Source organism: Rhodnius prolixus, unplaced genomic scaffold (assembly GCF_049639745.1).
Source record: "Rhodnius prolixus isolate KJV_2025 unplaced genomic scaffold, Rpr scaffold_9, whole genome shotgun sequence".
NCBI lineage: Eukaryota > Metazoa > Arthropoda > Insecta > Hemiptera > Reduviidae > Rhodnius > Rhodnius prolixus.
The window spans coordinates 13,875,635-13,891,448 of NW_027411604.1; the positions used below are offsets into that span (position 1 = coordinate 13,875,635).

The following is a 15,814-nucleotide window of genomic DNA, read 5'->3' on the forward strand; positions in this document are numbered from 1 at the left end:
TCAAATAATATCTTTACAAAATATTATAAGTATTTCTAAATTAGAATTTCTTTGTACTTAAACTTATCGCAGCCAAAAAATAATAAAATTTTCAAAATTAAATAAATATTGTCTCAAATTTGTTCAGTATTATCTTTACGTAACACCTATTTCATGCATGCCCAGCAACAATACTCTTTGCGAAGAGCCAGACACGACTTATGGTTACGAATGCAAAGCAGGTTGGTGTCTTCGCAGAAAAAAGTGGAACAGAAATTCTAAACATCAGAATAAAAACTAAAGGAAACCCATAATAGGTAAGAAACTTACATTTCCTGATGGAAATTGATGATTTTTTTTTTTGTTTTCGTCTTTCTTTTTACTTTGTATAACAGGATCCTAATGTTTTCTATGTACAATAGCTCTTTTCAGTGAAAGTGTGCCTACGAACCTTGTTTTTTTTTTATTTTATTTAATCAGAACTAAAAAAAATGGATTCATTTTATAAATAGTACCATTTTCAATACCATGTTCAAAAATTAAATTTTAAAAATTGATGATTGAAAGAGAGATGTCCCAAAGAGATGAAATATAGGCGTTGATATCAGGAGATTATATGTATCAACAAATACTTGTTGAGTTTGTATGAGTAAGTCTAAAATCTATACTTGGGTATTAGGTTCTAAAATAGGAAAAAATTAGAGCCTTAGTCCTGTCGAATGCATTTTTTTAAACTATATTTAAAACCTCATGCTTTTTCCAACAAATTTTTATACATTTTTGTATAAACTCTCCAACTGCTTCTCTAAATCAAATCCAAAATTTTGGCTCGCTAATTTTACTATTCGTTTTAACAACTTTACGGGATAAATTTTATTTTCCTGCTGAATGATTCCAGCAGAGACTGAAAAGTCCGAGTTAAAAAGCTTTCTTAGTATGAAACTTTAATGTAATTGTGCGAAATCAGACTGATTTTAAGCTCGAAGTATTATTCACCACAATCTTTTTTGTAATTATATTTACTGAGATTGCTTGACAAGTACTTAGTTTATTTTCTACTTTAAAATTTTAACACCAATTGAAGGTATTTGAAAGAATATTGAAGGGGCTAGGCAGGGAGACCTGGTGTCAAAATGATACTTTAGCCCTACCTAGTGTCACAAATAAAAACTAAAAGGTTAAAAATCATGTAGTTGTTGCTATCTAGCGGCAATAAAAAAACTAAAAAGGAAAGTATTTCTTTAAATCTGTTATATTTTTAAACTTTTATAGAATAGTTATATTTTATTGAATAAATTATTCAAAGTACGTGCTTATTTCTGTAGGACAAGAAATAATTACTAATATTATTTATTCGATCAGAAAAGGTTATTAGAGTTATGCTTTTAAATAATAATCAATGAATTTTCTTTCTTGTACTTCTGAAAAATTGTTATTTTGTCGACATATAGTACCCTCAAATAATATAATAATAAAGAAATCAAAATAATGGAAGAAAAATTAATATTTGAATAAGCAGTCATATTTCTCAATTTATTTATTCACAAAGTTCACTTCTATGTATTACATTTAATGTTTATCGTGCGTAATTGGAATAGTTTTTGTGTTCTGATAAAGATGTTGTAACTTACATGGTTTTTTACCCCTATCAAAAATGAACGTAGCATTTCTTAATATTTAATTGCAATCAGCACTGCAGTTTGCTTCTTGAAAAATCAATGTTAATTCCTTAAATTTTTAATAAATAACTTCTTTTTTTTTAACATTATTAAATAACGTAATCTATGTTGTCGATTTCAAAGACAAATGAGCGTTCACTTAATTCAAGGTAATTAAATGAATAGATTTTGAATTATAGCAGAAACAAACAAATAAGAAAAGTATCTACTTATGATTTCAAGAACACCCCTTCCCGTACAATTTAAAAAGCGTTAATATGTTTTCATTCTTTAATATATGAAATATGTATATTATTCTCTAATTTTATGAAGGATATTTTAAAATCATTTTTAAGTAAAATTCATTTAAAATAATTTACAGTTGCTTAATAGTTATCGATTTGAATGCGTATCGATGATTGACAAGATTGCAGTGACTAGATAAGTCGAGTCGAAGTGTTTTATTGGGCTTGAGTTTGCTAGGAACAGTTTATTGATGAAGTTCTTGGTTGCTTAGAAATTATTCACAATTATCCAAGTAATCCTGTGTACAGTTTGAACATGACTTCTTTACCAGGATCAATAGCGTTTGATGAATATGGACGGCCATTTATTATTTTGAGAGACCAAGAAAAACAGAAGAGGCTCACCGGCAATGATGCTATTAAAGTAACTTTTTTTTAAATTATTTTTGAATAACTATTATTAATTAGTAATAGTTGTAATTCTGTTTTAATAACAGGGCATGCATGTAGTTTGTATTTTTTGCTTAATATAAAGCACCTAACCTAAACCTGTATTAAATTAATTGGATGCCACATGGTTTTTATTTATAAACTCTACGAAGTTATTAAAGAATGTATCAACATTTATTTTAGCCAAACATGTTCTAATGACAGTAAATTTACTAATATAAGCGTTACAAAAAGGTAACCTACGACTTGTCAGAAATATTTACGATTGCAATGATGATATCGGCGTTTGATATTTTTCATGCAAGAATATTTGTAATTTGAATTTAACTAAATTGTTTTTCTATTGAAAATCTTTCATTCCTTATTAATTGGTATTTTTTATGTAGATTGGATTGAAATTATTTCTATCTTATTAAACAAAAGTAAATTTTTTTTTTGGAAGTGTCTGTTTTGTTTCTCATTTTGTTTTACTTCAAGATTAATTTTATTATTAATTTTCTAGAGTCACATCCTATCAGCAAAATCCATTGCCAAAACTATTCGCACTTCTTTAGGACCAAAAGGATTGGATAAACTTATGGTGTCTCAAGATGGTGACGTAATGGTCAGCAATGATGGAGCTACTATTATGAAACAGATGGACGTGGATAATGAAATAGCCAAATTAATGGTTCAACTTTCACAGTCTCAGGATGATGAGATAGGCGATGGCACAACTGGTGTTGTAGGTAAGTTGTATTGATCTTCTCATTCGGTAGGTTAAAATGAATATTCATTCGAAAGTGAGATACTTCGGTGTTCATAGCTTTTTAAGAAAGATGATAGTTGGACTGGATTGAAAAATGAATTAACTACAATGCCGTATTCACTGCGACTAAAAAGATCTAGTGCAGTATCTTAATAAACATTAGTTTCCATATAATGTAGGCGTCTGTCGTGTAGGTGTAAGTGGACTCAACTACTTTTGCAGGCCGTATTGTATTGAGTAAATTTTGGTGGTATTAATGCAAGCATTTGAAAGGTTTGAGTAGTTGCAGAAACGCCAAGTTCATTAGGGAAATGGTAGTATGGTAGAAAAATAGCCTTATGAAGTATCAATAATTAATTTATTCAAGTAATTAATTGTGTTTTTAGTACTGGCCGGTGCACTACTAGAACAAGCAGAAATGCTGTTGGATAAAGGAATCCATCCAATAAGAATTGCAGATGGCTTCGAACTTGCTGCTCAGTGTGCAATAAAACATTTGGATTCAATTTCTGACAATTTTCCCGTTGATCCTAATAATCTGGAACCTTTAATTAAAACAGCAATGACACCTCTTGGTTCAAAAATGTAAGTATTTCATGTATTAATTTAATAATGTTCTTAAGTTCTTAAATTTTGTACTAGATAAGCGGCGTAAAAAACTTAATCTAGAATTTGATTAGAGTTTTTAACTCTTATATCCCTACCCTTCAAAAACGAATTTGAAATATGCAACTGTGGAAAAAGAAAAGTTTGACAAGTAAGCTACACATGTTTTAGCACCATACTTATCTGAACATAATAACTGCACGACTGTCAGGAAGATGTTGTATATGTACAAAGGTAGTAAGTAAGAGAAGTAGTGGGGATCACTACTAGACATGTATGTCAGTTAATAAAGGTATGTGAACTGGTGAACTACGTATTAAATGAACCTGCCCAATAATACATTTTAAAATAATACAATCACTACAGTTCTTTGAAAACCGCTGTACATGTGGTCCAAATCGTTTAACCGAAGATTCATATATTTTTAAAATGTTTCTCTTATCTTTGAAAAAGATATTTGATTTTACTTCGTTAACAATTCATAATTCCTGAGAATGCTTTTGACGGTAAGTTTAAGGCATTGAATATTTATGTTATCTTTGAAACTATTAAACATTTGTCAAAATATATTTAGCTAGAGAACTAGAAAATTCAATAATTTTTAATGGAAAGCTGTGCCATTTTCTTAAATAATTGCATATAAGAAAGTCCTTAAAACCTTAAACGCTTCTTCGAGAAAATTGAAAAGTGCAATTATTGAATGGTTTTCCCATGTAACTACCGATATTCGAGGGAAACCTTCGTAATGATTCTTTCTAGAATCAGACGACATTTTTTTTTTCTTGAGGTGCTGCTGCTATTTATTTAATACTAAGCATACTGATCGTTCTAATGCTCATTGTCATTACATTTTCAAAAGTGAATTTATCTTCGGTTTCTTAAGACAAAAATGTTACGATTTTTCCAAATAAATATACAAAAATCTGTTGTTTCAGTACACATAATAGAAAAAAAATATAAGCTTGATCTATCGATCAATATATTATTATAAGCTCGATCTATATTAAAACCCATTTCATATTACTTTTCGTTGATTGGTGCCATTTGTTCTGTGGATTCAAGAAAAGCGGTGTCCCTTAGGCTTACTAAATTGTCCGCCATGTATTGTGTGATTCCACATTCTTCAATGTTGAGGACAATCAAATATGTTTTAACAATTTCACGCGCATCAACAGCTGAGGTTATTAGCGCCCGGAGCTTTTTCCAGTGCACTGCCGGCCTCCAGACAACACTGTCCATCACCGGACAGTGAGCTGTAAGAAGCTCCTAGGAAGAGAAAATCTAAGGGTCAGCTGCTGGATTCGAACCCGGGACCTCCGCGTGGGAGTCCAGTATGCTAACCGCATAGCTAATCCCTTCCCTATTAAGCGTATTAAAATTATTTTGCTTAATTTAAGACGTTGAATGTTCATTGAGTGCATGGAGAATTGTATTGGATATGTAAAATTAGTTCAGTACTCAGACACCATGCTACATTAAAATAACCTAACTACGTATTATATTTTTAACTTCCTTCTTTTTATTTAGGAAGTAAATAGTTTGGGTTAGATATTACAATGTTTAAGTTAACTAATTAATTATTTATGAAAAGTACTTTTATTTTTGAAATTAATATATTCAAAATGTTTTTATTTTGTAATTAGAGTCAATAAGACAGGACGCCAATTTGCTGAAATTGCTGTTAATGCTGTGCTATCGGTAGCAGATTTGGAAAAAAGGGACGTTAACTTTGAGTTGATTAAAGTTGAAGGAAAAGTTGGTGGAAGAATTGAAGATACTATTCTTGTTAAAGGTGTTGTAATTGATAAAGATTTCTCTCATCCCCAGATGCCTAAGGTAAGCAAAATTTGTTACAATTTTATTGTTAAGTTCTTTTTTTTTTTTTTTTTTTGGCGCATCAACATCAGAGGTTATTAGCGCCCGGAGCTTTTTCCAGTGCACTGCCGGCCTCCGGACAGTGTTCTCTCGTTACAGGACAACACTGTCCATCACCGGACAGTGAGCTGTAAGAAGCTCCTAGGAAGAGAAAATCTAAGGGTCAGCTGCTGGATTCGAACCCGGGACCTCCGCGTGGGAGTCCAGTATGCTAACCTCATAGCTAATCCCTTCCCTTAAGTTCTTATTTGTAGTTTTGATAGAGATCACTTCTTAGAAGCTGCATAGAGAATTCTGTGAACATTTTAAATATGTTTAACAGTCAGACACTATGCTAAATAAAAATAACCTATCAATCTGTTATTGTATTTAACTGTTCATTCTAATTGAAATGTTAATGAATAGTGAGATTGGACATTTTTTGTTTTCTTCATGTTAATACATTATTCGTGCAAATAATTAACCATCAAATTAAGAAAAAAACAAAAAAAAATTTCATGTAAATTTTTCCATTTATGTAGGAATTGAAGGATGTTAAAATAGCAATATTAACATGCCCTTTTGAACCACCTAAGCCAAAAACAAAGCATAAACTCGATGTTGCTAGTGTTGAAGATTACAGAGCACTTAGGAAGTATGAAGCAGACAAATTCGATCAAATGGTTTCTCAGGTAATTATCGATTTAAATCTAAAAAGTTAAAGAATTTTTTTTATTCTAGTCAATATTCTCAGGTTAGTTCTTATCACGTAAACAAATTTATGTTCCAATGATGTGTTACTGCGCAAAGATGAAACTTGATAAAAATTCAGCTTAGTTTTCATTATTGAGAGTAATATTTTATATGGTTATTATTATTTATTTTTTTATTGTGAATTATTTTAGTAATTTTTTTTTTTTTTTTTTTTTTTTTTTTTTTTTTTTTTTTTTTTTTTTTTTTTTTACTCAACCACGGAAACGACCCTTCGGGGAAGCAAAATTTTGGTCAAGAATGATTACCAAGTTTTCAATCTGAGGAACAATGAAATCTGATGAAAACTAACAAAATCCACGCTATAGCACACTTTTTAAACGTGAAAAACAAAAATTAGTTAAGATTAGAAAAAAAATTAAAACTATATAAAATAATTTGTGAGCTATGTAGATGCGTTCATGATAGCTTACAGTTTGGGCTCCTTCAAAGCCCAGTTAAACCTGCCCACTAGCTGTTATAATATAAATTTACTTCTTTACTACTTCATTTGCTTACATTAATAGCAAGCGTTTTTTTCTTTCGTTTAACGTATTCAAAAAATAATGTGAGATTTACAGACCAAATAAAAGAGATAAAGTAACTACGTTTTGTGGAAAGTTGGCCAACTTTAGGGATAGACTTTTCCCAATATACAGATTGAATCAAATTGGTCCTTTTCAGTGTTTTTTTTTACCATTATAGCATATTTATTATTTTTGGGTAAAAATAATACAAATTTTATGCATTATATTATTTCCTGTTGGAAATATAAAAAGGTTTGAGAAAACAAAGGTCACCTAATGTTCCAATAATAACCTCCCAGGGTTATATAATATAAGGATCATTTTGATCAGCAGACTTTAGTCTGCGAGTTATTTGCCTTTAGAAGTCCGTTTTTAGGTTTTATTTATGTAACAGAACTTCTTTTTTTTAACAAAGTAAGAAAACCATCATTTCACAATATTTGTAAATGTTTGGTGGATTTGATTCAAAACTTAGAGGAATTGTTTTTCAGCTATATACCTTCTTCTTTAAATACCATAACTTTTAGAATTATTTATTTTTTAAAATGTTTAATTAAATAAAGTTGAAGACTCAAAATTAGTTCTTACATCTTAGTTCATAATAAATGTTTATTCAGTTTTAGGAGTTCACCTTTCAATACTATTGTTACCCAATTTAGTTTGTTAATTATTAAATTACTTTTAACATTTAGGTTAAAGATGTTGGCGCAACATTAGCTATTTGTCAATGGGGCTTTGACGACGAAGCAAACCATTTGTTGCTTAAAAGAGAACTACCTGCTGTCCGTTGGGTTGGTGGCCCAGAAATAGAAGTAAGTAATTATTGATTTTTATTAATCACATTTCAAAAAATAAAAAAATTGTGTTAACTTAAAATTTTTACTTTTTTTTTAGTTAATAGCAATTGCAACTGGTGGAAGAATTGTTCCTAGGTTTGAGGAACTTACAATTGACAAGCTTGGCAAAGCAGGTCTTGTTAGAGAGCTATCATTTGGTACTACAAAAGATAAAATGTTAGTTATTGAAGAATGTGCTAATTCTCGCGCAGTTACAATTTTCATCAGAGGATCGAATCAGATGGTATGGACAATAATATTTAAATGAGTGTTTAAAAATAAAGATTGAAATTTTTTAGTATCTTTTTAACAAAAACTTACGGTTTAAAAAGTGAAGTATAAGGATTGATTAAACGACAAAAAGTAAACAAATCAACAAGTGCCCAACATTTCATTCATACTTCAGTTCGTAAATTCAGTTATATTGAAACTTCCGAAAAAGCGTGTGTTTAATTGGCATTTTATTATAATTGATATCATTTAAATAATTTTACTGCATTAATTTTTCAATAATACTGTTTAGAATTTATTAGACGTCACAGACCCTTATGCTGCCTTTTTCATCTACAAAATATTAGTTCAATAAAGTGTAGCACCCATTTTAGCTTAGATTGATTGTAATAAAAGGTGTTACAACTACTCATGCACATGATTTTAAGAAGGTGATAACAAAAAATAATAATGATGACGTCAATTATTAAAAAAAGTAATTAAAAAATACATACGCCTGCATACATTACCGAAATTTTATGTTTTAAAACATCTTTGACAAGAAAACCTAAGTACTATCAGTAAAAATAGTCATGTGAGTGTGCATATTAGATGTTAAATATTACCTAAATTGGAAATAAAATTGTTTATTCATCTGAGCCGAAAATTGCCGACAAAAACCGATCGCATTCGACTTGTTAGAAATAAAGTGAAAGAAAGGCGTGTGAATGTGCGTGTTAGGTTTTTAGCGCATCAACAGCTGAGGTCATTAGCGCCCGGAGCTTTTCCCAGTGCACTGCCGGCCTCCGGACAGTGTTCTCTCGTTACAGACAACACTGTCCATCACAGGACAGTGAGCTGTAAGAAGCTCCTAGGAAGAGAAAATCTAAGGGTCAGCTGCTGGATTCGAACCCGGGACCTCCGCGTGGGAGTCCAGTATGCTAACCTCATAGCTAATCCCTTCCCTGCGTGTTAGGTGTTAAAAATTAAATTAGAAATAAAGTTAATAATGATATAGCCGAAAGTTGCCGACAAAACCCGATCGCATTCGGCTTGCTAGAGAGAAATGAGAGAAATATAATATTAAAAAGCACGGCTAAGGCTGGATGGGTTACAGATCCAGTGATTCCTGGAATTCTGTTCTTTTTCCAGCTAATTTGCCTTCCTCTAACCCATCGGTCTTTAATGGCATAAGTTTGACTGACATTACTACTCTGTAGTGAGTTTATCCACTATATTTCGGGAACGGAAAATAGCAGAAACTTCAAATTTGATATTTCCTTCAAGTGCCACTAGCGGAAGTGACAATAATTTATTGGTCAAAATAGGTCCACCAGAAGTGCCACTTTACTGAATAGATTTTTTTACCTTTTTCACTTTTTCTTTAAAACCGCTTCTTTGATTTAATTCAAACTTGGTATAATTATAGCTCACAAATAGTTCTACAACTTTTATAGGAAACATTTTTCTGAAATAATTCGAATAAGGGCACTTTTGGGGGTGGGGGTGATTGGACATTTCGATAGAATGCCATTTCCTGTATTGTATGGACTTACTCTTTCTTTAAACAAAATTAATGAAAATTTAATGCAGTAAAATTACTTAAATGATATCGCTTGTAATAAAATGTTAATTAAACACTTGCTTTTTCGAACGTTTCTAACTGGCTGAAATTACGAGCTGAAATTTTGGGTACTTGCTGAATTGTGTACCTTTTTTGGTTTATTCCACCCTTATACTTAACTTTTTTAACTGTAAGTTTTTGTTAAGGAGATACTTATTTATAACTCAATAATTTACTCATCTCTCCTGCATATACACCATTAGTGGATCTAAGATCAGGATGGCATTGCAATGTTATGTAGGGAAGGTTTCACCTCTGCTTCCTGCCAGATTTTATCTAACTCGGGCTAAGATTTACAGAGTTATAAATAAATGTTTTGGAATGGTCATATAAAATTGGGGCTAACTCCTCTCTCATTAGAGGTACTGAACTAAGACCCCTCTCCCTCCAAAATGCATATCTACATGAAATTCCGAATCGAGTGACACCTCATTCATGAAAATCGGTTCACGCGTTTAGGCGCTACCTTTACAAAAAAAAAGAAAGAACAATTTTTGTAAATGCCGTTTTTGCTCATTTTTGGCAACTTTTTTCTATCAAATCTGCTTAGTTGCAAAAAAAAAAATACACTTTGTGAACGAGCATATGCCCTATATTTTAAAGAAAATTTGGGAATTACATCTGTTATAGAAAAAGAGAGGAAAAAAAAATTCAAAATTGGGTGTTTTCAACAATTTTTCGGACAGTTCTTGGACGATCAACCCTTTAAACAACTGTCTTACCGGACAATAATAATATTTTTACAATTGTGTTGTAATTTTACAGATAATTGATGAAGCCAAACGGTCAATGCATGATGCTTTATGCGTTGTTAGAAATCTTGTTTGCGACAATAAAATTGTCTATGGAGGTGGAGCACCAGAATTAGCATGTTCCATTGCAACTGCTTTCGAAGCGGATAAGGTTACTACATTACAATTTCATTTATTTATTTTTAAGTTATTGAAAAATCATTAAATTTATTCTAAATTATTTTCAGATCAGTGGATTAGAGCAGTATGCTTTTAGAGGTTTCTCTGATGCGTTAGAGAGTATTCCTTTAGCTTTAGCAGAAAATGCTGGACTTTCACCTATGGCGGAAGTTACTAGAATCAAAGCTAGGCAGATCAAAGAGGGTAATTCTTTCTTAGGTGTAGACTGTATGGGCACAGGAACTAATGGTACATACTTTTTATTCCTTAAAATAAACAAATTTCCAATATTAGTTTACTAAGCACCTGCAACAGTGTAGTAAAAGTGGCTACCTAAAAGTGATAAGCGAACAGGTATCGGTGACCAAAACTAAAACGCGATGAAAACCCGACAAATTCCCTAACCAATTTGTCGCCTGAAGGATTTTTGGCTTTTCTTCGATTGTTGCATCAAAGACTTTAGTTTATAACTAAACTTGTAATCACGTTAGAAAGAAATGTTTAAAATTCTGGTGTTTGTTTAAATGAAATTTAGTTGTGTGATAAGCTTTGGAAAGAGTATAATATGTATCATTCTTTTCGGCTGGGAGACGTCAAGGTCTTTTTTGATATCGAAATTTTAATTATTAATTTGGTGGACATTATTTTAACTTATAATATTCATAAAATGGTGAAAGACCTATGACTTATCCAAAGTTAGTTTCAAGTCTAAGTTGTGCACCTCCAGATGTTTATTGTGCTATCAATTAAGAAATGGTCAATAATTTATGTGATCCTTTAGAATAATCCCGGGAATAAAAACAAATCTATTACAGTAATAAAAGTTGTTTACGCACAAAATATTAGCGGAATTAAAACCTTATCAATTAAAAATTGGTAACAGCCGGCCTTCTCGGTGTTAAAAGGGTTTCTGATGGAACACTAGCATTAAAATTGAAATTTATTTGAACTCTCTCTGTAAAAGATAAACGATGATATATTTATCCATATAAAAATAATAGAATAAGTATATCATTTTCAATAACAAATTAAGTAATATTTGTACTTTGTTTTTCACTAAAACTGATTTTTTTTTGCTTGTTCACAGATATGAAAGAACAACATGTTATTGAAACAGTTAAGAGTAAAAAACAACAAATTATGTTAGCTACACAGTTAGTGAAAATGATATTGAAAATTGATGACGTAAGGACACCTAATGAATTGGCACTTTAAAAAAGAAATACACCGGACGAAATTGCCTCATCAGTTTTGTCTCCCATCACATTTCTCACGGCATTAAAAATTTTGCTTTAAGCTTTATAACTTTATTTATATAAGTATATTAAAACAAAAAAAAATCTATTTCAAAAGGAATTTATTTCTTCCTTAACCTCTTTTTTCGTATTTGTAATTTGTCTAATTCCTCCCTTAATTTTCTAATTTTTTATTTATGTTTAATAAAGGATTAATAAAATTTAATATTTCTTTCATCATTTAAATTCTTTAAATTATGTTTAACTTTTATTATTTTTGTGGTTTTGATTCTTTATTCATCTGTTGGTTGCTTTTTTATTTTTATTAAACGCCTCTTGGACGAAACTTAGTACTCACTTTTTGAAGAGGTGGTTTTTGAATTTTTTTTATATACCGGAGACATCTAGAAAGAATATAAAAAGGTTTGTTACAAGAAGAACACATGCAAGAAGACCTATGCATGGTCAGAGTACTCTAGAAAGATCATAACTCTAAAATACCATTATTATATTTACTGCATTTATTGGGCCCCTGTACGCGTAGGATCTGTTGATGCATCTGGAACACAGACTGCTGACTTGACTCCTTTGTTTCATCTCTGATTATGAGTACTGACGCCTACTTAATCAGAGGTGAAAAGTACGGGAGATTTTAATCAAAAGCGATTCATAAGCATCGGCAAAATCGCTTTTAGCAAGTAAAGTGCGAGACAGAAATTTAAGTGAAGTAAAAAATCTCTGTTCTCAACTGCTTAATCTAACTGTAATGATAAATGAAAATACGAAACTGATCAGGGATATAATAATCATGAGTGCTACTATTTATAAAATCAAAGAGTTAATAATTTATATGTATATTTTGTAAGCACTGCGATCCTAACTATATTTTCAACCTGAAGTTGGCTCGTGCGGTATCCCACTCCTCTCTGCAGTTTATTCTCTGCACACAGCCAGTCAAGTTTTGCTATAAATTTATACTAAGTTGTTTAGGAGTGACCAGAAAATAGCCAGAGATAAAACCTGCAAAGCTAATATGCATTGGACTAAAATGTAGGCATTAACTAACTTTTTATAGTTGCATATCAATACATTTTATATAAACTAAACCGCTTAATTATTAGTGATTTACGTAAATGAGCTTTTGTAAGGCGAAAACCTTAGAAATTCATATTTATGTTTTCCTAAACTTTACAAAATAAAAACAAATTCTATAGACTACACTAATTTAGACTAATTTTTTATTAACCAAATTTTAACTCTCTATTGTATTCTTGAGCCGTTATAATTTGATTGGGCAAATTTAAATTTTAAGCTCATGTAAGTAAAGGGTGCTTGCTCATAAGGAAAAAATTAAATTTCACCGGAATATTTAAGCATTGAAATCTCAATCTTAAACGGGACTAAGAAAGGTTGTGTGTCTTAAAATCCTTTATTTATTGAAGTATTAATCTATCTAAAACATTGATTGACGAAAAGCCTTAAATTATACGTATACATTCAATTTGCTGAAAACACCATTTCAAAAACTACAGTTTTGTAAAAGTTCCGTTTTAGTAAATTTACCGAAATTATATTGTTATTTTTAGCAAAAACCAGGCATAACAAATAATATATTTAGCGTTATATATAATCAAATTACCGAAATAAGTATCAAAATAAACCATTATAGTTGCAAAACCTGGAAATACTTAATCTGATTTACACTAATTTTTAGAAAACACTCAAAATTCTTAAAAAAATTGGGTAATGTTTTAAAAATCAGATTAATGGTAGCTGTCACCCAGATTATTAAATGTAAGTTATATGACAATAGCTGAAGCTTATTCTGGGAGTTCATATTGTCTACAGGGTCCCATGGTGTAACGGTTAGCACTCTGGACTCTGAATCCAGCGATCCGAGTTCAAATCTCGGTGGGACCTGAAAATACATTTTTTACTTAAAGGGCCTTAATGCCAAAGACATCGTGTATAGAGAGAACTACTTATTGTAGGTAAGTGTAATAAACTTTTTTCTCTTGATCTAACACTCGGTCATTTAAACTTTAAATCACACTTCTCAAATATTCATTCTTTAAAGTATTACCTCTAGATATTTAATAACTCTCAGCTTAGCCACAAGAGGTCTCCGCCCCATTTTTTAGGTCGTATTATAATAATTAAACGCATATGCTTTGTAAGCAGTCATTTCTTAAGTTCCTAACTTATTATAATCAAGAGTAATATTAATTTTATTACATATTAACCTCTGCCTCAACACTGTTCACACGGTTGAAGAGGACAGGACTACGCATGTACGTATAATTAACCTCTGCTCTTTAAGATTCAATGAAATCTTGCAGATCTTATAAATACATGTATAAAAAAACCTAATTGCGCAAAAAAAGTCGTTAAATGTTTTTATTTAATAAAACCTTAAAAATGCATGACGGTAACAATAGCTGGAGCATTCGTTAAATTACTGCAAACTCATTGGCACTCTTTTATTTCGATTAAACCCACTTACTACTAACGACTTGTTCGAATCGTCTAGCCTAGATACTGATAAGTAAATCAATATACAAATGTAGTTTTTAGTGGGAGGAGGTACGTTGCAGACGAAAATACCTTTTTCGATTTCAGGCACTCATTTGTTACGATTATAAGAAATCTTACCCTGAAGTATTACTGAAGATATTGGCGGTTGTTCCAATCAGTAACATTGGCAATATAACCTTAGATTAAGACGGCTACCATATACCATAAGGTTGTTGAGTCAAATCTAAGTGCACTTACGCCAGTATTGATTAATTTTTCACTAGATCAGAGATTTTCTTTAGCGATATTCTGCTTATTTGACGATCTACCAAGCAAATAAGGGCCCCGATCATTTGAAAAGTACCGGAAGTAAAGATTCAGAAGTAGAGAATTCTATTACGTGCAAAGACTACTACAGCTCATCATATTGTCTTATGTCAAGTTGAAATATTTTAATATTGCGACCGATTTCTTCCATTGTACTTCACTGCTGCTAATTTTCAAAGTTTAAGTCGAGTGTATTCTTCGAAGAGTAAACATTTTGTTTCTTTTTACTTTTTATCCCATTTCAATTGGTGAACTATTCATTAATTTTGTCAAATCAGGTTAGTATGTTTTCCATTCTATTTAGTAAGTATTCTACTGCTAAAGAATATGATTAACCGCTAAAGTTGCAAGAAAAGCAGTGACGAAATAAGGTAGTTGTAAGTAGGAACAAACTGAGAACGGTGTCCTGAGAAATCCTTCCCTTGGTAAATTGTTGTGTACTGAGAGTCGAATGTACTCTAATCTCAAATGTCCAGTGTATTAATTGTGATAGTCTTGTAAGAAAAGTAATGAATATTAAGTTCAGTTTGCATAAGCTAAGATAGACATTGTCCAGGAAGTCTATCGTCCAGTCTATCAAGCGGTGAATAGTGTTTCTATATCGAGAGTAAGGCGTTCGGCAGTGCACGGAAAAATTTGGATAAAAATATGGTAGAAAATAAACTAACTAGAAAAATATAAAAGGTAAATTTAACACAGGCATTCAAATAAAACTATAAATTACATTTTTAATGTACATATATTTAAATTTTAAATCATAGATTTTAAGTAAATTGAAAAATAAACGTGTAGAGTTCATAAAACAGATGGAATACGAACATCAGATATCCATTTGTGAAAAAGTTGTCTTCTGAAACGCTAATAAATTGTAATCGGGTGCTGAAAAGTTAATGAAATATTAACTATATGTCTTATAATTATTAATTCAGAAGGTAAGAATCAGAAATTAAATCAATTGGTGATTAATATAAAAATGAAGCTTATTTATTCAGCGTATAAAGCAGAAATACTAAAAAATAGTTCTTTTAACTAGATTTCAGTTGCGAGTAATTAAAACTTAAAATTCCTTAACTAAATTTTGTGAGGTAATGATTGCAAAAATACAATTGACATTGATTTGTCGTAAGACTTACCTTCGATTAACCTCACTTCTTGTGTTTGGTCTGTTGAAACCCAATTTGACTTTTAAACTGTTAGCACTGTATCTGAAAAATAAACATAATAATATTATTATTTAATAACAATAATTGTAATTATCAAGACCTCAAAAACACAATATTTATGAATTCTTCATATAAAAATGTTCATCAGTTTCAATTCACATGAACATTTCTCAGATA

At 30.8% G+C, this 15,814-nt stretch overlaps 2 protein-coding genes and 1 non-coding gene across 24 annotated transcripts in view; 2 read left to right on the forward strand and 1 right to left on the reverse strand.

The window, feature by feature from the left end:
* The first annotated feature begins 2,073 nt into the window (after nt 1–2,073).
* On the forward strand, nt 2,074–11,859 carry CCT5 (chaperonin containing TCP1 subunit 5). Its single transcript, XM_074127899.1, has 10 exons — nt 2,074–2,306; nt 2,835–3,060; nt 3,467–3,665; nt 5,330–5,522; nt 6,083–6,232; nt 7,510–7,629; nt 7,712–7,897; nt 10,253–10,390; nt 10,467–10,647; nt 11,486–11,859. Exons 1-10 carry the CDS (start codon nt 2,199–2,201, stop codon nt 11,611–11,613), a joined length of 1,629 nt encoding a protein of 542 aa, XP_073984000.1. The 5' UTR covers nt 2,074–2,198; the 3' UTR covers nt 11,614–11,859.
* A 1,622-nt stretch (nt 11,860–13,481) lies between these two features.
* On the forward strand, nt 13,482–13,553 carry TRNAQ-CUG (transfer RNA glutamine (anticodon CUG)). The gene has a single exon. It is a non-coding gene; the product is annotated as a tRNA-Gln (tRNA).
* Nucleotides 13,554–14,950: 1,397 nt separating this feature from the next.
* Nucleotides 14,951–15,814, reverse strand: part of LOC141454671 (uncharacterized) — a 37,414-nt gene continuing 36,550 nt past the window's right edge. For all 22 annotated transcript variants that reach the window (XM_074129171.1, XM_074129170.1, XM_074129168.1 and 19 more), the window contains 2 exons: nt 15,608–15,679; nt 14,951–15,353 (listed from right to left, as the gene is read on the reverse strand). In XM_074129171.1, coding sequence (XP_073985272.1) covers nt 15,239–15,353; nt 15,608–15,679 — 187 coding nt within the window. In that variant the 3' untranslated portion in view covers nt 14,951–15,238. The remainder of the gene's footprint in view (nt 15,354–15,607; nt 15,680–15,814) is intronic.

What these genes read in the sequence shown, in the direction of transcription:
- CCT5 (XM_074127899.1), top strand. Translation starts at nt 2,199, where the DNA reads ATGACTTCTTTACCAGGATCAATAGCGTTTGATGAATATGGACGGCCA. An exon ending in CTCATCCCCAGATGCCTAAG is followed by an intron (nt 5,523 to 6,082) that starts GTAAGCAAAATT and finishes CCATTTATGTAG; the next exon opens with GAATTGAAGGATGTTAAAAT. An exon ending in TATGGGCACAGGAACTAATG is followed by an intron (nt 10,648 to 11,485) that starts GTACATACTTTT and finishes GCTTGTTCACAG; the next exon opens with ATATGAAAGAACAACATGTT.